Source organism: Chiroxiphia lanceolata, chromosome 2, assembly GCF_009829145.1.
Source record: "Chiroxiphia lanceolata isolate bChiLan1 chromosome 2, bChiLan1.pri, whole genome shotgun sequence".
NCBI lineage: Eukaryota > Metazoa > Chordata > Aves > Passeriformes > Pipridae > Chiroxiphia > Chiroxiphia lanceolata.
The window spans coordinates 56,646,257-56,663,082 of NC_045638.1; the positions used below are offsets into that span (position 1 = coordinate 56,646,257).

A 16,826-nucleotide genomic window follows, 5' to 3' on the forward strand; every position below is an offset into this window, starting at 1 on the left:
CATTGCTTTATGTGCCTGCAGAGGATGTTTAAAAGTTAGCACACACTTTGGGATATTACCATTAAAGAAGGCATATGTCTGGTGTGGTTACTTTTATTTATTACTATAAATGGTCTTTTTTCTAATGAAAAGGAACACTACTACAATGACATCCTTACTGAAAAATGGTTGTGAAAGTTGTCAAAAGTCATTAGGTAAGTTTCCTTCTCTTTTTCAGAAAGGTGTGTAGGATCAGAGAATGTTCAGGATGGTAAAGAAAAGCTCACTTCAGATAAAACACTGAAACAGCAATTTCAGACAGCAGGCCTATCCTGAGATCCCAGCACCCACACAGGGTACTACAGAGGTAATTAAAAGAAAGCAAGACCATACATTCCAATGCTTGGACAAAGCCCCCAGACCCGGTTAAATCCATATGGCAAATGAGTCTATCAGAGGGTGGGGATATGATGTAGTATGCCTCAAACAACTTGGAAAAACACCTGTAAATTTACTAGAAGAGAGAGGGAAGGTCTATGTACAAACACTAGTTAAAGTTGGGGGAAGGATACATTATGCAACTCACCTTGTTGAACAGTCTGACCTATAAACCAAGAACGATGTTCCTCTTGAAAAGCTTTTACTTCAAACAGCTGCTGAGCACCACTATTGAATAAGTAAAGGGTTGCTTCCCCTGTTGAAAAGAAATCTGGTTTGTGTTTGTAAGCTTTCATAAAAATCAAAAGAATACCCAATATGTCTGAAGAATGTGCCTTATATACATAGAGACACACAAACATACACACATTCTACATAAATTCTCTACAAAGAAAGCTCAGACAAAAAACACTATTATATACAGATGTTCATTTACCAGCTCTATAAACGAAATTGAATTTGAATCAATAAATAAGATGTGTGAATAGTTCATCTTACAACACAAAGCCTTTGATCCAAACCCAAATCAAAATCACTCAAGAAATCAGCTTTTTTCTGTATTGAAGGGGGAAGGTGGAAAACAAGAAAATTCCCTCTCCTTCCATTATGTCTGTCTTCAAGATATCAGACTCTGGGTTAGGGGAACAAAAGTGGGAGTTTTTGTGCATCAAAATGAATTGTGATGACTCAGTATGGGGAGACATATCAAGTGAATAAGGAAGCTAGAAGAAGTTGCTTTGAAGGGCTCATCAGAATCTTGAGAGCTTGGAAAGGAAAAGGTAAGCTTTAAGTCATCCCATAGGGCAGATCTGCCGTTTCACATTAGTTTTGGGTTACTATACGCAGCAAAAAGGATTGGCATTTACCTTATCTAAAATGGGAAAATGCCAGAACTGAAATGTGGGCCACTGAAATGTGGTCAGTGAGTCCATTGGCCGTACTGGTCCTGTCCTGTTTATCAATCCATCTTCAGGAAACAAGAGCAACTGCAACATGGCTGTTCTGCCCAAAACACATAAACTGCAAAGCTGCACTGACTTGCAGATTATGGGCTGGCTCAGAAAAGTCTCAGTGTAAGCCCTCTAAGCTGACATCAGCACTGCTCTTCTCAGTCTGCAGACATCCCCAGGTGTGCAGGGAGGTCAGCTAAAATGGGCAGACACATCACTTCCCAAAAATTACTGATAATGCATTTTTCCACCCTTTATCCAAAAGGCTGACCAAATGTTTAACCTCACTTAAGGATATAATTTCAGTTCTCCGATAATTTTTCTTTTGTGGAGGGGAGGAGAGAGGCAAAGAGTAGATATAAGGCGGAGCAGAGGTTTCAACCATTACCATGTGCACTCTCAACAAGGGTCTACACCACAGTTTGATCAACATCAGACATCACACTACTCACAACAGTGCTGACTGAACAACTTAAGACTCCTTCCAGTAAGTGTGCTAGCCAAATCCAGTGGTGAGCTACACAATTTTGGGAAAGGGACCCTTCTTACTGCCTAACTGCAGCTCCTGATTTTATGATTTTATGTTAAAAGGATAGTCACCACAGATTCCCAACAGTATTGTTAGACAGAAACTCTAAGGGATGGAGAGAAAACCCAGGCAGCTTTGTTCACACCTTTACAAACGTCTCCTGTGGTACTTCTGAAATGCCGCCTGAATCCTAGTTTATAGTCTTTGTAAGGGATAGAAATTTTGTCTTTTTTACCTGTCTATATATAGGACCAAGCATACTTTTATTTAATAAAGTGGTTAGCATGAATTCTATAATGTGCTCAGTCCTTCAGTGCATATTTATGCAATATCTGGCATCAACAATTCATCTGTTAGACCCAAACATAAGGAAAATACATTAATAGCATTTCTCAGTCCTTCCATTTTCAGACCCTATATTTATAATAGGCTACATAACTGAAAGTTTATGCAGGTCTATAAATAAACTCCTGTAAATTCTAAAGGAACACACCCAGGCAATCATTGCACTTTAGGTTTTCCCCAGAAAACTTTTCCAAGATCTCTGATTCTACAACGTAAACAGATCTCTTCTTACACAGAGGAAAACAAATTAACATCTACACTTTTAAAAACATTAACAAATTATAAAGCCAATATGATACAGCAGGAAATAATAACACAGGATGAAAATAAATGTGGCTTTATATTTCCACTGTAAATCTGAGCAGTTGAAAAACAGGTAAGATGATGAGTAAGTGATTTCACATTCTGTATTATTATTTTTAATTATTTTCCCCTTTCAAGAACTATTACTACACTGACATTAAAACGTATCTGAAGACTTTAGTTACACACCTATACGCATGTAAATACATACAAATACAAGCACTGAAGTTCAAAAAAACCCCAAAACTTAAATCTACAGAAAACAAATGAGCTTAAGCAAAGAAAAAAAAACCCAGCATGAAACATGTTTTTCAAACAAAATGTTAACCCTAACAAAGGTTTACTGCAAGTTTCTGTTGCAGTACCTCATATTCCAAATATTAATTACTCACATAGTAATAAAAAACCTTTGACAAAAAGAACAATCTGACCAGAAGAAAGTAACTGTGGAATGGTGGTGTCACTGTATTGCCTGCATGTGTTGGTCTCCCCAATGTATTTTGAATTCAAAGTGCCTCATCCTCAATTAAGGAGAAAACAGACATTATGACTTGGACCAGGTAAAGAAAATTAGATTTAAAAATGAACAGATTCAAAAAGCTTGGTAAGTATAACTGAATCACTTCTTCCAACTCTATTTATTTTATAGCTTAAGATGAATGCTATCAAGCCTAAACTGGGATTGAAAAAAGTGCCCAGATTCAACACCCAACACTGTAAACTCCCCAAAACTAATGCACTTAAAACCAGAACTTAAAATACACACCTTTTTTGTGCTGCCAATATTCCTAATGAATAAACAGTTCAACCAATTAAAATTATAAAAGAAATCCTAAATGTTTGCATAGCATTAACTATCTGGCATCACCAGCAGTATCTTTGGCACATAAGACTTGTATGATCATCGTTATTTCAGCTTTTCAAAATATGAATCTTTCGGTGGTGGAGCAAATCAACCAGAATATTAACTCACTCATGTCACAATTCCAGAACTTGCCTGTGCTTGGATTGCGCAGCTTTGTAAACACGGGTTCGCTGTCACATGTCTTAGGGGGGTCAATAGCAGCCTCTGTAGGGGGAGAGGAAAAAGTTGTGAACTTGTAAATTGTGAAGTATTTCACATCTGCTTCTCCAAGACATTCAGAATGAATGGGATTGACACTTCTTGGAAACTCACATCTGCCTAAAAGTTACATGCCTGAGCCCAAATTCATCCTACTTGATCAACGCACCTAAATTATGATTCCAGACTTCCTGGCACTCTCTATCTGTCACAGGAAAGATATGCACCTGGGGATGATTTAGATTTTGAAAACCACTTCCCCCAAGAGAGCCTTCAGGCAAGAGAGCTCCTAAGTCTGACATCCCAGTTAAGTGAGATGAACTGATATGCTGCCCTGATTAGTCACAAAGAGAATGCTTTGGTAAGTTAGGCCAAGCACAATGTGAACATTAAAAAAGTGCAAAAGGTAAAATACTTATGGGAAGAAATGATGATCCTTTAAAACTTTCAGGAAGTCAGATTATGCAGGAATTGTCTGACTAGTTGTTACTTCTGCAAAAAATAGGCGCACTTGTTTATCTGTTACATATAAACTTGAAAAATAAAGAGTGCATTTAACTCCCTGCATGTGAAAAAAAGCTGAGAGAATACAACACCTCTGGCTTTAGCCTTGGACAGTTGCCCTCTTTTCTGTGTCTGAGCAAGAAGAAGACACAAAGCAGAACCCCGAAAGTATAATTTCTCTGTGAAACTGAAAAAAAAGGAAACAGCTACCACAAGGACTCTGGTTCAAGTATGAAACAGCTATAAGGATCTCCAGTTAATTATATTCTATCCAAGTTCTCTTTGTAGGGAAAAGCTAACATATTTATGAAAGCAACTTCCCACATCTCAGTGAAGAGCACCATGACAGCATCATCTTTCTTAGCTTGAACACTGCCAGTTCTATCCCAGTTTCTTTCATACAGGCATTCATCAGAGCAAGGAAAATTACTAAAACATTTCACATACGTAATCAGTATCCAGAACCCAGAGAATGGACTGACAGGGATCAGGCTGAGGTTTGCGTTATGGTGCTGCTGGGGAAAGTGGGGAGGAGCAGTAGAGGCAGGCTGAATGGCTGTTCAAAGGAAGAGAACTGCCACGTTGTCCTTCCCGTTTCAGCAACATCAGCAGGTTTGCGGAGAGGGAGCTAGTACAGTTATGTTCTATGGCAAACAGGGAAGTAGGAACAGTACAACCAAAAGTAGCTATCCTCCACTCTGGCTGAAAGCCCCAACACACCTGAAAAGGGCAAGTGCGCTTCTCACAGGTGCCTCAGTGGCAAAAAAAGCCCCAAATAACTCTCATCCTTCACATCCACTTCTGGTTATTCAGTTGTGTCACAAACAGAAGTTGTCCAGATAAAGACATAAGCAGGACACAAAAAGCAGCTGCATTTAGTGATTAAAGTGTTGGAGGATAATAGTTCTCAGAGTGGTTCAGAGAATTTAGAGTCATTTTCTTTGCCTCAATTTTTAACTAAGTCTTCAGGTGGCTTGAAAAAGTGCTTCAAAAAGTTTCAATATAAGTTGAGGGATTTTAATGGAAAAAGTCCGTATTTGCTAACCAGACTTGCTTCATGTGCTGATACATAAACACACGGTTGTCAAGCTACATTTGCCCTGGCAAAGGCGAACTTCAAATTTCTAGAACTGTGTATATTTCAATTCTTGACCGCAGTTTAACATTAGTGTATTTTTTGTTACTTTTGAAAACACTGAAGTGATTAATGATAGTGAAAGAAACACACTGCATGTGTTTACTTTGATGTGTTTCACATGAACATGTTAAAATATACACACTAAATGCGAGTTTCAAAATTTAAAACAAAAAGCAAAACAAAAAACCCCCAAAGGAACTTTCAGCGCTCACTTGCTCTGCTTTCTTCATGCAGATTTATGAACACTGGGAATGAGTCCAGCTGAGCCCTAAGCTGCATCTTGTATAATGTGAACAATTAAGTCGACAATCCTTCCTCATTTGCTGTTTTTTACGAAGCTCACATCTTTATTCCGTTGAGATGTTTGCTTCCTAACCTTCTAGTACCACACTGAATTTATCTAGCTCTGCTAAGCCTGGGAGACACCTGTAGGTAGGGAACACTCAGTGTAACAAACCCAAGGGATACTGTGTCCCTTCTCTTCCTCATCAATCCTCTGCCTTCCCAACCCAGACAACAGCCCTCCATCATCCAGGCCTGCCTCATGCTGTCCCAGGCTCAGCACCATCTGCTCTGCCTGGCCCTGCAGTTGCCTGGGCTCAATCAGAAGTTCCTCCCCACGTGAAGAGCAGCACAGCTCTGCCTGTTCAGTTCTTTGGTCCTTCCCAAGCTCCAAGGGGTTCACCACTGCCCAGAGGACAGCAGGGAACAAACCCTAATAAAAAGTCCGAGTTGCAGGCTTCAGTCTCAGTATCTCATGCTGATAGGATCAGAGTATATTCTCCACACAGCTGCCACAGAGCATGGTACACCTGAAGGGACACACAGGAAGAAGGAAGGACTGGTCAAAGGCAAAAGCGGTTTCTGTGAGTTTCTTTAACCTTCAGTTTCCTCAAAATGTAGACAATATCCCACTCCATTTCCAGGGGCATCTGAAGTATATTTTTGTTCTAGATTGGCTTTACTATATGTCAAGTTGGCAGATTAAAAAAAGAAGCAATTGGGAGAATGCCTGCTTGGAAAACTGAATGCAATATTAACATGGCCTTAAGGGCAAAGAAGGCCCTATTTATCTGAATTTAAACACTTCACGACTAGAAAAATGCTGAGCAAAGGATTTTTGACATTAGATGTCTAAATCTAACTTGTGTGTGTTCTGGCCTTCAGCCAGGAAAGGTAACTGGACTTCTTTAATGCCATTACATTTATCAGTCCTTATATTTCAGCAAGGATCTCTTATATCTAATAAATAGAGACTTCTTAAAAGCAGTACTGTAGCCATTTTCTAGCAAAACTAAGAGTTAAGCTAGGTCTTTCTTTTTTCTTTCTTTTTCAGTTTTAAGGTTCATGTCCAGATAAGAAATTATCATACAGAAAATAAGCAGACAAAAGGGACATTACAGGAAGACCTTTTTTGTTAAATTCTAAAGGAAAACATTAGATGATTGCCACTATGCTTATTACAACAGTTCCCATAGCTCAGCCCTGTGAAACACGTTCATCTACAAGAATATCTAGGGAGAAAGGTAAGATCTTTCAGATTGAATAGAAACTCTTTACCAACAGTCCTGAAACTTAGAGCTGCAGGTGACACACAGTCAGTACATGTCAGCTTACTAATATGTGCCAGTACAGCACACTTTTCTTCTAGGACAACATACACTACAACGATACAAAAAAACGACAGAAGGATACAGAGGGGTTCAATTAATCCTGTCTCAAGGAGGCATCTCAATCAGCAAATCACTCTTTAAATTGCCTGGGAAGACACATGACAGACACTTCCAGGAGGCAACTGAACCCCACTAAAGCCTAATTCTATCTATATCATCCCCTGCAAGTGTATGCCTCTGTCTACATGGAGCTTATAGACACCTCCAGCAATGCAGTATGAATCCAGTTCCACTACAGCTATACCAGAGAAGGGAGTTCTGAGGTAAGCACAATGCAGGACAATTAAATTCCAATACTGGGCCAGTAAGTATGTCTACTTTGCTGAAGTTACAGTCTACTGTTCATTCACAATTAACCAGATCATTCAAAGCCCATCTAAAAATGTGGGTGATGTACCTATCGGTTTGGAGTCTACAGACAGATCCTCAGAGTCCTGAAGCTGAGCTGAAGAGACTGTAGAAGCTTAAATGAAGCTTTCCATTAGAAAAAAGGAGAAAAGCCTATTGTATTTCATGGAGGTCAGACATACAACCAAGCAAATTCTATAAAATATATAAACAGAACAAAGTGAAAATGAACCAGCTGGCAAAGGATTTCTGGCAATAATCTCTTCCACAATGGAGAGATATGAGGCACTAATGAATCTGGCCATTAAAACCAAAAACGTGTTAGCTGGTACAGCGACATGAATAAATTGAAAAGCAACATAAGACTCCCACTAACGTCTATGAAACTGTTACGGATGATGCAAAGCCTATTCACCTTTAAAAAAAAAATGCCTACAGAATACTATATATAACAAACTAATATCAAGTTATATGGAATTCCCATGCAAAAAGCTGCCAGCCAAGCAAGCAAAAAGGCTGTAAATATCTGTCAATTGCGTAAGAGGAAAAAACCCTCTGAGAGCACAAATTTCCCAACCACCATCACCCCGCAAAAAAAGAGGATTATTTAAGTCTGGAAATATAAAGTTAAGATTTCATTTAAAAACAGATATTAAACCATACGTCACCTACACCAGTCTTTTCCATTCCCTTCTTAACTTCTAACTATGCATGAAAGGTGTGTCAGATGGAGACGTTATGATGGAGCCCATTAAACACACATTTTATGGAAGACTTTAAACTATGTAGCCTAAGGGTACAGATAGGTTAAAGCTAATAAACATTTTATTTGTGCTCTTTTTAGAATCTCAACCCTGAAGTAAGTGGCTTTAATTCAGTGCCCGTGTGCTTTGTCATGCAGCATGCTCTGAAAAAAGCCCAGCGAAAATTAATTAATAAATCCAGTACTTTGTATCACTCAAATTTTTGACAATTTTTGTAAGTTACAAGGTATATGTTACAACTATAAGCATAACATATGAATTCAGGTATGCATAGATTGAGGACACAGTTTCATGAAGGGCTTCAAACGACCAAAGATCACAGGCCATTAAAAAGCACTGTCCTGGGGTTCCCAACTCTGCTCCCTTCTTGTGCATCTCTGCTGCTTCTTTTTGTGCTGCTCCTTTCCACCAAAACCAGCAATCTTGTGGCCCCACAGCAAGTCAGCTTGATTCACCGATCCAGCTTTGAAATAACCAATTACAATGAAGAAGTAATTTTCAACCAGGTCAGTAAGCTATTTTCATTCACCATACATGATCACCAGACCAAGGGACAGAACCCACGGCAGGAGCAGATGGCATAGAATATAACCTGCTCCATTTGTGACACTTGGTGTCTTTGGCCAGTGTATGTTAATTAGAAAACAAGACTGTATGTGACTTTACAGCGGTGAGAAAGCAGATGAGCCACAAGACCACACTTTTGCTTCCTTGGTTCACAATACTCCCAGAGGAGTATGGAACAGCACACAGCTCGGAGTTCACCTCTGCAAACAGCCTGTTTTGCAGGTGCTTACATAGGGGGTATGGCTTTGCACTTGAACACAATTGATTTTTGAAAAGATCTTAGTTGTTACTCAGTTATGTAAACTTGATGTTATCTCACCACCTTACTCCTTTCTTGACCATACATAGCAGTAGCTTCAGTAAGGGACTTTTGCCATGCCTGTTGTAAAAGACAGAATGGTTATCAGCTTGCTAATTTATTACTTGGTGCCCTAAGGAAATAATGTTTAATGTGACATAATTTTCACCCCTTGAAGTCTTTCTAGCTCTCACTTCACCTGAAAATTCTACAATAAACACAATGATATCTAAAAATGGCACTGCTTTCTATCTTGAGCACAACTTCACACAGAAATGCTACTAGACAGTTTGAATATCTTTTGCTCCAGGACACAGCCATGCAATACAACTAAATTTTAAGACTTATGCCTGAGAGCATCTTTTGGCTTCCCCTTATGCTGGCACAGTTCACTTAGGCCAAAAAAAACCACGTTCATGGACTCACTGGCAGCAATGGACAGTATTAATTCATCCATTACTGAAGTTTAGATGCTTGGCAGAGCACATAGATTTTCAGCTGAATAAAAGAGAGGTCAATCTTGAGAAGTTCAAGAACTGGTTATCACTTGAAAGGATAAAAACTACAGACTTCCCTTCTCAATATTTATAGGGTCAACACTGGTGCAGCTGTATTACTGGCTGAATCAGCCCTATTCTCATGTGCAGAGAGGCCTAAGTTGGCATAAGATGCTCTCTTCCAAGCCAGATGGAAGAAAGCAGAAGTAGGAGATGGTGTTACACATTAAAACATCTCTTTTCAGTTATTTATTTGCTATGCTTCCTTCTGGCTCCCTACCTCGCCAGTTATATCTGCTTTATTCACAGCTGAGCTCAGCATGCCTTTTAGGAGATGACATGTAAGAAACAGTGCAAATTACCTGCAGGTAAAAGGCTTTGTTCGGGAGATGCAAATACCAATTTAGGGGGACGTTAAGTAAAATATGCCCAGAGAGTGCTAACTTCTAAAATAAGCATATCTGCATTTGCCTTATTAAAAAGGTACGGAAACATGTGTGCATATTTTATATAATCTTTCTGATGTTTTTACTCAGCTGTTTAAAAAAGGTACATATTTGCATATTGTAAACATTATTTCTGAGTTCATTACCTAAATTATTCTGTAAGTATTAATGTTCAACTACCTAACAGCCCCGTAGTGTGATTTATTTTGTAGCAGATATATTGAATTGTTTTTTAAATACTAAATAAAAGCATGTATCAAAGTGCAAGGTGCAAGAATGGAAAAAAAGTTAATGCGAAACCTGTCTACTTCTGATTTTAAAGCAAACTACTTTCACGCATTAAGTATTCCACAGCTTCTTTTGCTATGACATCTTCTCTCGCTATGACCCAAAATTTTCAAGTCAAATGCTTCCTCTGTTATTGCACAAAGACAAAAGTTCCTTAGTCTCAACTGAAAGGATGGAGGATTAATTTAATGTGTGTTGATGCCCTATGGTTTGGCATCACAGTCCCATTTATTTCTGCCTCCATTTGACTTTTGGCATATATGAGATTTGTTCAAACAATTTGCCAAGTCTAATGTGAAAGTGCTCCTTTTATTTTTGAATAAGTAATTCCTAAAAATAATAGGACTGTTAAATTTCCCTCTTCCCTTGCAACTCTTCCAGTTCTATTCATATGGCAGTTCCCATAAAACAATAAAAAAGCTAATCCATTTACTGTTTAAGAACACAGCAGACTGAAAAATGTGGTCAGCTAAACCTGTCTAGTTCAGAAAAATATAAGTGGAAAATAATTTTCAGCATGCAGCTAACCCCTACTTATTTTCCTAATACAAACACAGAAAAAATAAATAAGGCAGTCTTAACTTTAGGTGCAGAGTGGAACACCAGACTTAGAACACTGCCTTCAATTCCTCACCTCTTTGCTAAAACCAGTGAAGGATATAAATAGTTGCAGTTCTGACATAACATCTATCCATGAGGAAGTGTACTGAAAAAGAGACTGTCCTTCACACCAATCTGTTAAGCAGCTAGTGTGATTTTGGTAAGATCGGTTTGAAGCCATTATGTAAGAATGTTTATTTGTTATACTGAGCCCAGATCAGATCTATGTCACATATGGTGACTTTACCACAGTATTTGAGGGTTTTCCAAAGCCCACTCCTTAGATTTAGATAGCCCTACAATTAGATGGGGTCTCAGCATTATTTCTCAGTCTAGAAAATAATTTCTAGTTCTTATGATTTTCAGAGAAAACATTAAAAATGGTTGTTCCATGGACCCAGCTCAAAAGGCAAGCAGAAATTTCCTATATGCACATAAAAAAACCCCATAACCCTCATTAATTCTGGCAGGAGGATCTTTTGAAAAAAGTACATGGATACTGGGTAAATACAGACAGAATCTGCTCTATTAAAGCACATCTGAGCAACTTTCTACATGTGAGATGGCCAGGTTTTAATCCCCAAGAGCTATTTCTCTTCCCTTGTACCTGTTCAGTAGCTAGACCAACAACAGAAAGTCTGCACAGGAATTTTTACATTCTCAAGGGCAAAGGCAGGTTTGGATATATGGGTAATATAATAGCCCTGATTATCCAGCTACCACCAGAAATCCAGAAAAGCACAATCTGGAAACTTGGCCATCCACCAAAGAACTCCATGTGGGTCCTTCAGGACTTGTTAGCACTTTGGTGTCTCTGTACCATGATTCCTCCAGAACTCCAGATTCAAGAGGTCTTCTTAACCATCGACATCAACTACTCCGCACAAAGCAAATTCAGATCTAGATTTTCAGCCAAGCTAATAAAATCTCCTGGAATGTGGAGCACAGAAACACCCAAAAGGGTCTACACAGAGCCAGCTTGGTCTATCAGGACTTATTAGTTCAGACACTGCCTGAAAGCAGCTGCACCGAAAAGCTGATTCTGGAAATAGCAGAGATGTGTTAACATGGCACAGCACTTGAATTAATAAACTGTTAGTTCTGAGCCAAGTCTGTCCCAGGCTAAATCTGGTGCCTGTAAATCCACTCCATAGTTAATCTGCAACTGGAGAAACTGCCCAAAGAGTTTACTCTATTTCAAGCCTAACATGCACAGCTCTACCCCTACAAACATGCCCAAGTTTCTGTCCTCATCACCTCCCTCCATATGACCAATCCCCGTATCTATCCTCTTCCTGTTTATTCATCGTTTACTATCTTGAATATTCACATCCATTTCTCAACCTTCCTTTAAATGTCCACAATAAGGCTGCACAATGTATATCAGTGGCTTCCAGCCTTTCTGGAGTGATTAACATGGTTACCACCTTCTTCTCATCCTACCTTCTCAATCAGACTAACACTTCCTAATACTTCTCCCCTGACTTCTGGCTTCCCTCTTTGTCCCGCCTTTTGTGGTTCGATCCCTAACAAAGGAACCATTATGCTTATAAAAACAAAAGAAAAATATGATTGTCCTGTCTCTAGGGAAAAAAAAGTAAGTATCAGCAGAAACATCATCACAAGAGGTGTCACCAAGCCAAGGGTCGGCTACTACTTCTAAAGGTAAAATTTGCTATCTCATCTAGAAGTTGCTTAGCAGTCAGTCCAGATATGATCTGAGGCTCTCCTTTTCACTTCCTACTTGGACTTCTCTTGTGTGATTCTCTCATGCCAAACAGCCTGAGTGTCTTGGTGTGGCAAAGAGCTGGTGAGGGCAAAGACTGTCATTAGCCTGTTGATAAGAACAGTAAACAGGGAAAGACTGCCACAGGAAAGAATGAAGGCAGGCAAAGACTGATTGAAATGGAGCACAGGGAGACTGGCCTGCTGATGGAACATCAGCTCTGCCCTTCAGCTCAGTCAACTCTGCTTCTCCTCCCCACCTTCACCCAACTCTACAATCCATGCAAAGCAACTGCTGAGCATGTGGTTTGTAGCTCTGTCCCACCATGTATAGGCATGAGATGGACACTAATGATCACAGTTTTACAGTACTGGAAATATGACAGAGTTAATCACTTGCTAGAGAAAGTGTCAGTCTGACCCTCTAGAACAGTTCAAGAAGGCTGAGATAACACATTGGTAAAACAATAACTCTGACTGCATTTATTCCTCTAGCCAGAATCATGACTTTAACAAAGAATATAGGCAGTTTTACCTGACAGAGAAGATTCCTTGCTTCTGTTTCCAGAACACCAAGATCAATATAAAAATTACAAAATCAGAAACAAAACTGAAATTTATCTCCTCAGTCATCATATATGCTCTGAACAGCACAGCAGCAATTTATTCTCTATGCAATATGTGTACAGATGTGTACTGAAACAAGGAAATTAGTAATGGTTTCATAACCTTCAATACTAAAGCAAACAAACAGTCTGTTCACTTCCTACGGTAATCAGGAAATTAAGTCTTCCTGCTTTTTAGCTGCCATGTTCCAGATACCTATCCCATGCTGTCAGTTGCTGAAGTCTAAATAAGAAGGTCTCTCCTTTGTCTTACATATGTTTTTCACAGCTAAGTGTTTCTACATGTCACACAAACAGTAAAACCACGGTCAGATGGATTCTCAGAACAACACACTAACTAAGGAATCAGAGCAACACATGCACTGTCATTCAGAACTCCAGCTGTATCTTTGGCTTGTTACAGGAAGTTGCCGTTGAACCTCTGGAAGTCTGAAGAATTGACAAATAAGTTGATACTGATTCTTAAGAAAGCAAGTTTCAGTTCCAGTTGTTTCACTTCCGTACTTCTTACAGACCTCAATCTTTTTTAGACTATGGTATCAAGTCTCTTTATAGAACTAGTCACCATCTTCATCCATATAGGGACTTTCAAGATGTCACAATCAAAGCAAGATGAACAGCATATATCCAAGTGGAGATGTTATTAGGCTGTGTAGGACGGTATATGTTATCAACCTTACACACTGTTCTAGGACACAGACTACACAGGTGACTAGTTCAAACTAACTTAAGCACTTGAAACCCGGATCTTAGAAAGTATCTTTATTTCAAGAAAAGTTTTGGAGCTTCTTACACAGAACGAAATCACACTCGCTCCTTCCTCCCACTATGCATAGGATAATAGCAGCAATACAACATACAAGATACAAGAACAGGCTATTTACGAGCAGAAGGTACTGGTGGATTAGTAACAAATGGCATTAAACTCACATCCAGAAACAGATCCTGGACTTATTTAAACCAGGTTTTATTATATATGTTAGGTAGCATAATGCCATGTGAGTATTATGAAGATTGTCATACAAAATGAATTTTACAGTCAAAGAAAAGGCATTTTCATTATAAATCCAACTGCATCAAGTCTTCCTACTACATGTTCTGCTAAATGACCAATGAAAAATTTCTGAGATAGATTCAACAAAGCAGTTGAGAAATGCAAAAGTTTGAAAAGTGATACATTAACTTTAAAAACCTCTTTTGGTTAAAACCAAACTAAAATCATTAAATATTTCATTTCAGCAGTCCTATTCATATGACTGGCAATTCTCATCAACTGTGGAGTTTTGAATTTATCAGCCACAGACTTTTTTAAAAAATCACTGTGTGCTTTGAGGTTCAACTAAGGCTTAATAAACTTTCTTACAGGTCTGGAGTACTATATAAATTTTGTCAGAGCTGTGCTGGCATAATTGGTAATACAAACTGTCTGGCTTCATGAAAGTTACAAGCTCTGGCTCCAGTCCTGCAAACACTTACTGAAGAATTTAACTCACTGCACAGAACTGACTACTCATGCATAAGCTAAGCATATTTGTAAATATTTGCACAGTATGGACATCTGTTGGCACAGCCAGTCATCTGATAAAAGATTCAGCTTTAAATCCTAGTCTGCATAGAGTCAATATTAAAAAAAAGAATTCCTCACTTTATAAATTCTTTTCTTAGGCATCAAGCACGTCAGATACCAAAGGGTGGAACTGAAAAGTTAAAACCAGAGGAAGAGAGGAATCAGTGAAATCATGACAATTGGTTCTGTTTCTCATTTAACTAGAGACTGGTTTCTCATGGATGCATGTCTCAAGATTGAGCTCCTGCCTTATTTTCAGGTTTTGCTATACACTTCCTTCAGTGGTGCCATTGATAGCATTTCTCACACCATCACAGGCAAAGCTCATAGAATTATTCCAAAGAGCTCCTCCCTTTTATCATGTTTAGTTATTAACACTTGTAAGTTTTGGGTGGCCTAAGGAATAGTCACAGTACAAAGCTGGGCCACAGATAATTATGGAAGTTGCATTTCCTTAGAAAACCAAAATAAGAAAGGTAATTATTATCTCCTTCCTCCAAGTGTCTTGAACTTTGAGCATACCCTCTTCCACTCATCTTCTTTAAGAGCAAAACAATTTCTGATCTGTGAGTTTAAAACCTGATACTAGGCAGAAATACACGTAAAGGAGCAAAGGTATCCTCCCATTAATTCAGCACTGCGTGGGAGAGACAAAACCTGCAGTGTTTAAGGCCTTGTGTCTATTGCATCTGTGGAGCTGCCATGTAGAGCTCTGCTTCTTCAGCCTAGAGAGCAAGAGCTGAGATCTCACCCTAGCTTAGCATTTAAAGTTTCTTTTACAGCTGTGGCTTAGGTTTCCTTCAAAAAAATGCAGGAATGGACTAAGGGGATGGAGGCAAGGTGGGCTGTCAGCTCTAGGGAGGGGACAGCGAGGCCCCACCAGGGACCTCGTTGACAAAGAGGTCTCTCCTAAAACTCTGTTCCAGGGCTCACACAACCCTGCTGGCATCCGGGAGCCACCGGGCCTTCTGAAAACCCTAATGACACGCACAAATTAAACAGGGTCCCTGGGAGGAGAGGGCGGGTGCTCTGCGGGCCCGGTGTCAAAGCAGTGTGAAGCCGCACCCGGACCGGGGCTGGCCGCACGCAGCAGCCCGGAGACCTGACCCAGCGCTCGGCCACGGGCACCCGCCTCCTGCCCGAGCGACGGCACCGCCCCAGCCGGCGGGCAGGGGTCCAGAGACCGGCACTGCGGCAGAGCCTGTCCCACCTCGGAGCGAAGCCGCTGGGTTACCTGGTGCAATGAGCACCCACTGCCCGGAGTGCTCTGCGCCCTGCATGCTCCGTACGCCCCGCGCTCCCGCCGGAACATGGCGGGCGGGGCGGGGCGGGCGCGGGAAAAGGGCGGGCGGCAGCACCGCACTGGGATGGCCGGGGCTCCGCTGCCGCTTCGCCGTTTCCTCTTCCCCCGCCAGACGGAGGGAATTGGTATAAGCCAGTGCGGGCGGGACCGTGGGCGGCAAAGGCGGTCCTTTGCCCCGCCCCGCCAGCGGGGCTGACGGGCGGGGGCGTGAGAGACAGGCGGGTGTGACATCCCACCCTGAAGGGAAGGGGAGGAGCCGGGTTTCGTAAGTGGCTGTGGTCGAAAGGAACGGTAGAGGTCCGAGTGTCCGCAAACGACCAGAAAGTTTTATTAGTAAATTAAACACTCGGCATGAAAATTGTTGTGTTAGTCGCTGACCTGGTATATTAGCACACGGCAATGGGTTTTGGATAGAGGGGTAGGATATAAGGGAGAGAGGAAGAGATTAATTGAAGAGGGGGAGAGAGAAAGAGAGGAAAAAAGAGATCACCAGTCCTTTTACCAGCGTCGATCCATCTGATGAGATGTCAGTCCTGATTACGACGCTGATAGGATGTCCAGGGTCCTGAGGGGTGCCGCCTGGGCTTGACGGGGGGGGGGGGGGGGTACATTTTTATGAATAGGTTTCCCCACCCTGAAGATAGGTTTCTCGCTTTCTATGTGAATTAGTTATCATATATTAGTGTACTTTGTTCTTTCAGGCCTTTCTGGAAAGGGTTTGGAGGGCTACAGGGGTCTTGGGTGGTCTTGATCCTCCTGTGCAGTCCATGCCCACTTCTTGGCCTCATTCCTGCACTTGCACATACTGTGTTGTGCTTATCTCCAGGAACTAGAACAAGGGTGTTTGTCCCAGAAAAGTGGTGCCCTACCTCCAT

The 16,826-nt window shown here is 40.6% G+C and overlaps 1 protein-coding gene across 5 annotated transcripts in view; it reads right to left on the reverse strand.

Moving 5' to 3' along the window:
* The window catches only part of RNASEH2B (ribonuclease H2 subunit B), a 43,672-nt gene extending 27,630 nt beyond the window's left edge, over nt 1-16,042 (reverse strand). For 3 of the 5 annotated variants that reach the window (XM_032680447.1, XM_032680443.1, XM_032680446.1), the window contains exons 1-3: nt 15,883-15,978; nt 3,542-3,613; nt 566-673 (exon numbers count right to left, since the gene is read on the reverse strand). In XM_032680447.1, coding sequence (XP_032536338.1) covers nt 566-673; nt 3,542-3,613; nt 15,883-15,928 — 226 coding nt within the window. In that variant the 5' untranslated portion in view covers nt 15,929-15,978. Of the gene's footprint in view, nt 1-565; nt 674-3,541; nt 3,614-15,882 lie in introns of all 5 variants that reach the window. The other 2 variants (XM_032680442.1, XM_032680444.1) reach the window with 2 other exon arrangements.
* Nucleotides 16,043-16,826: the final 784 nt, after the last annotated feature.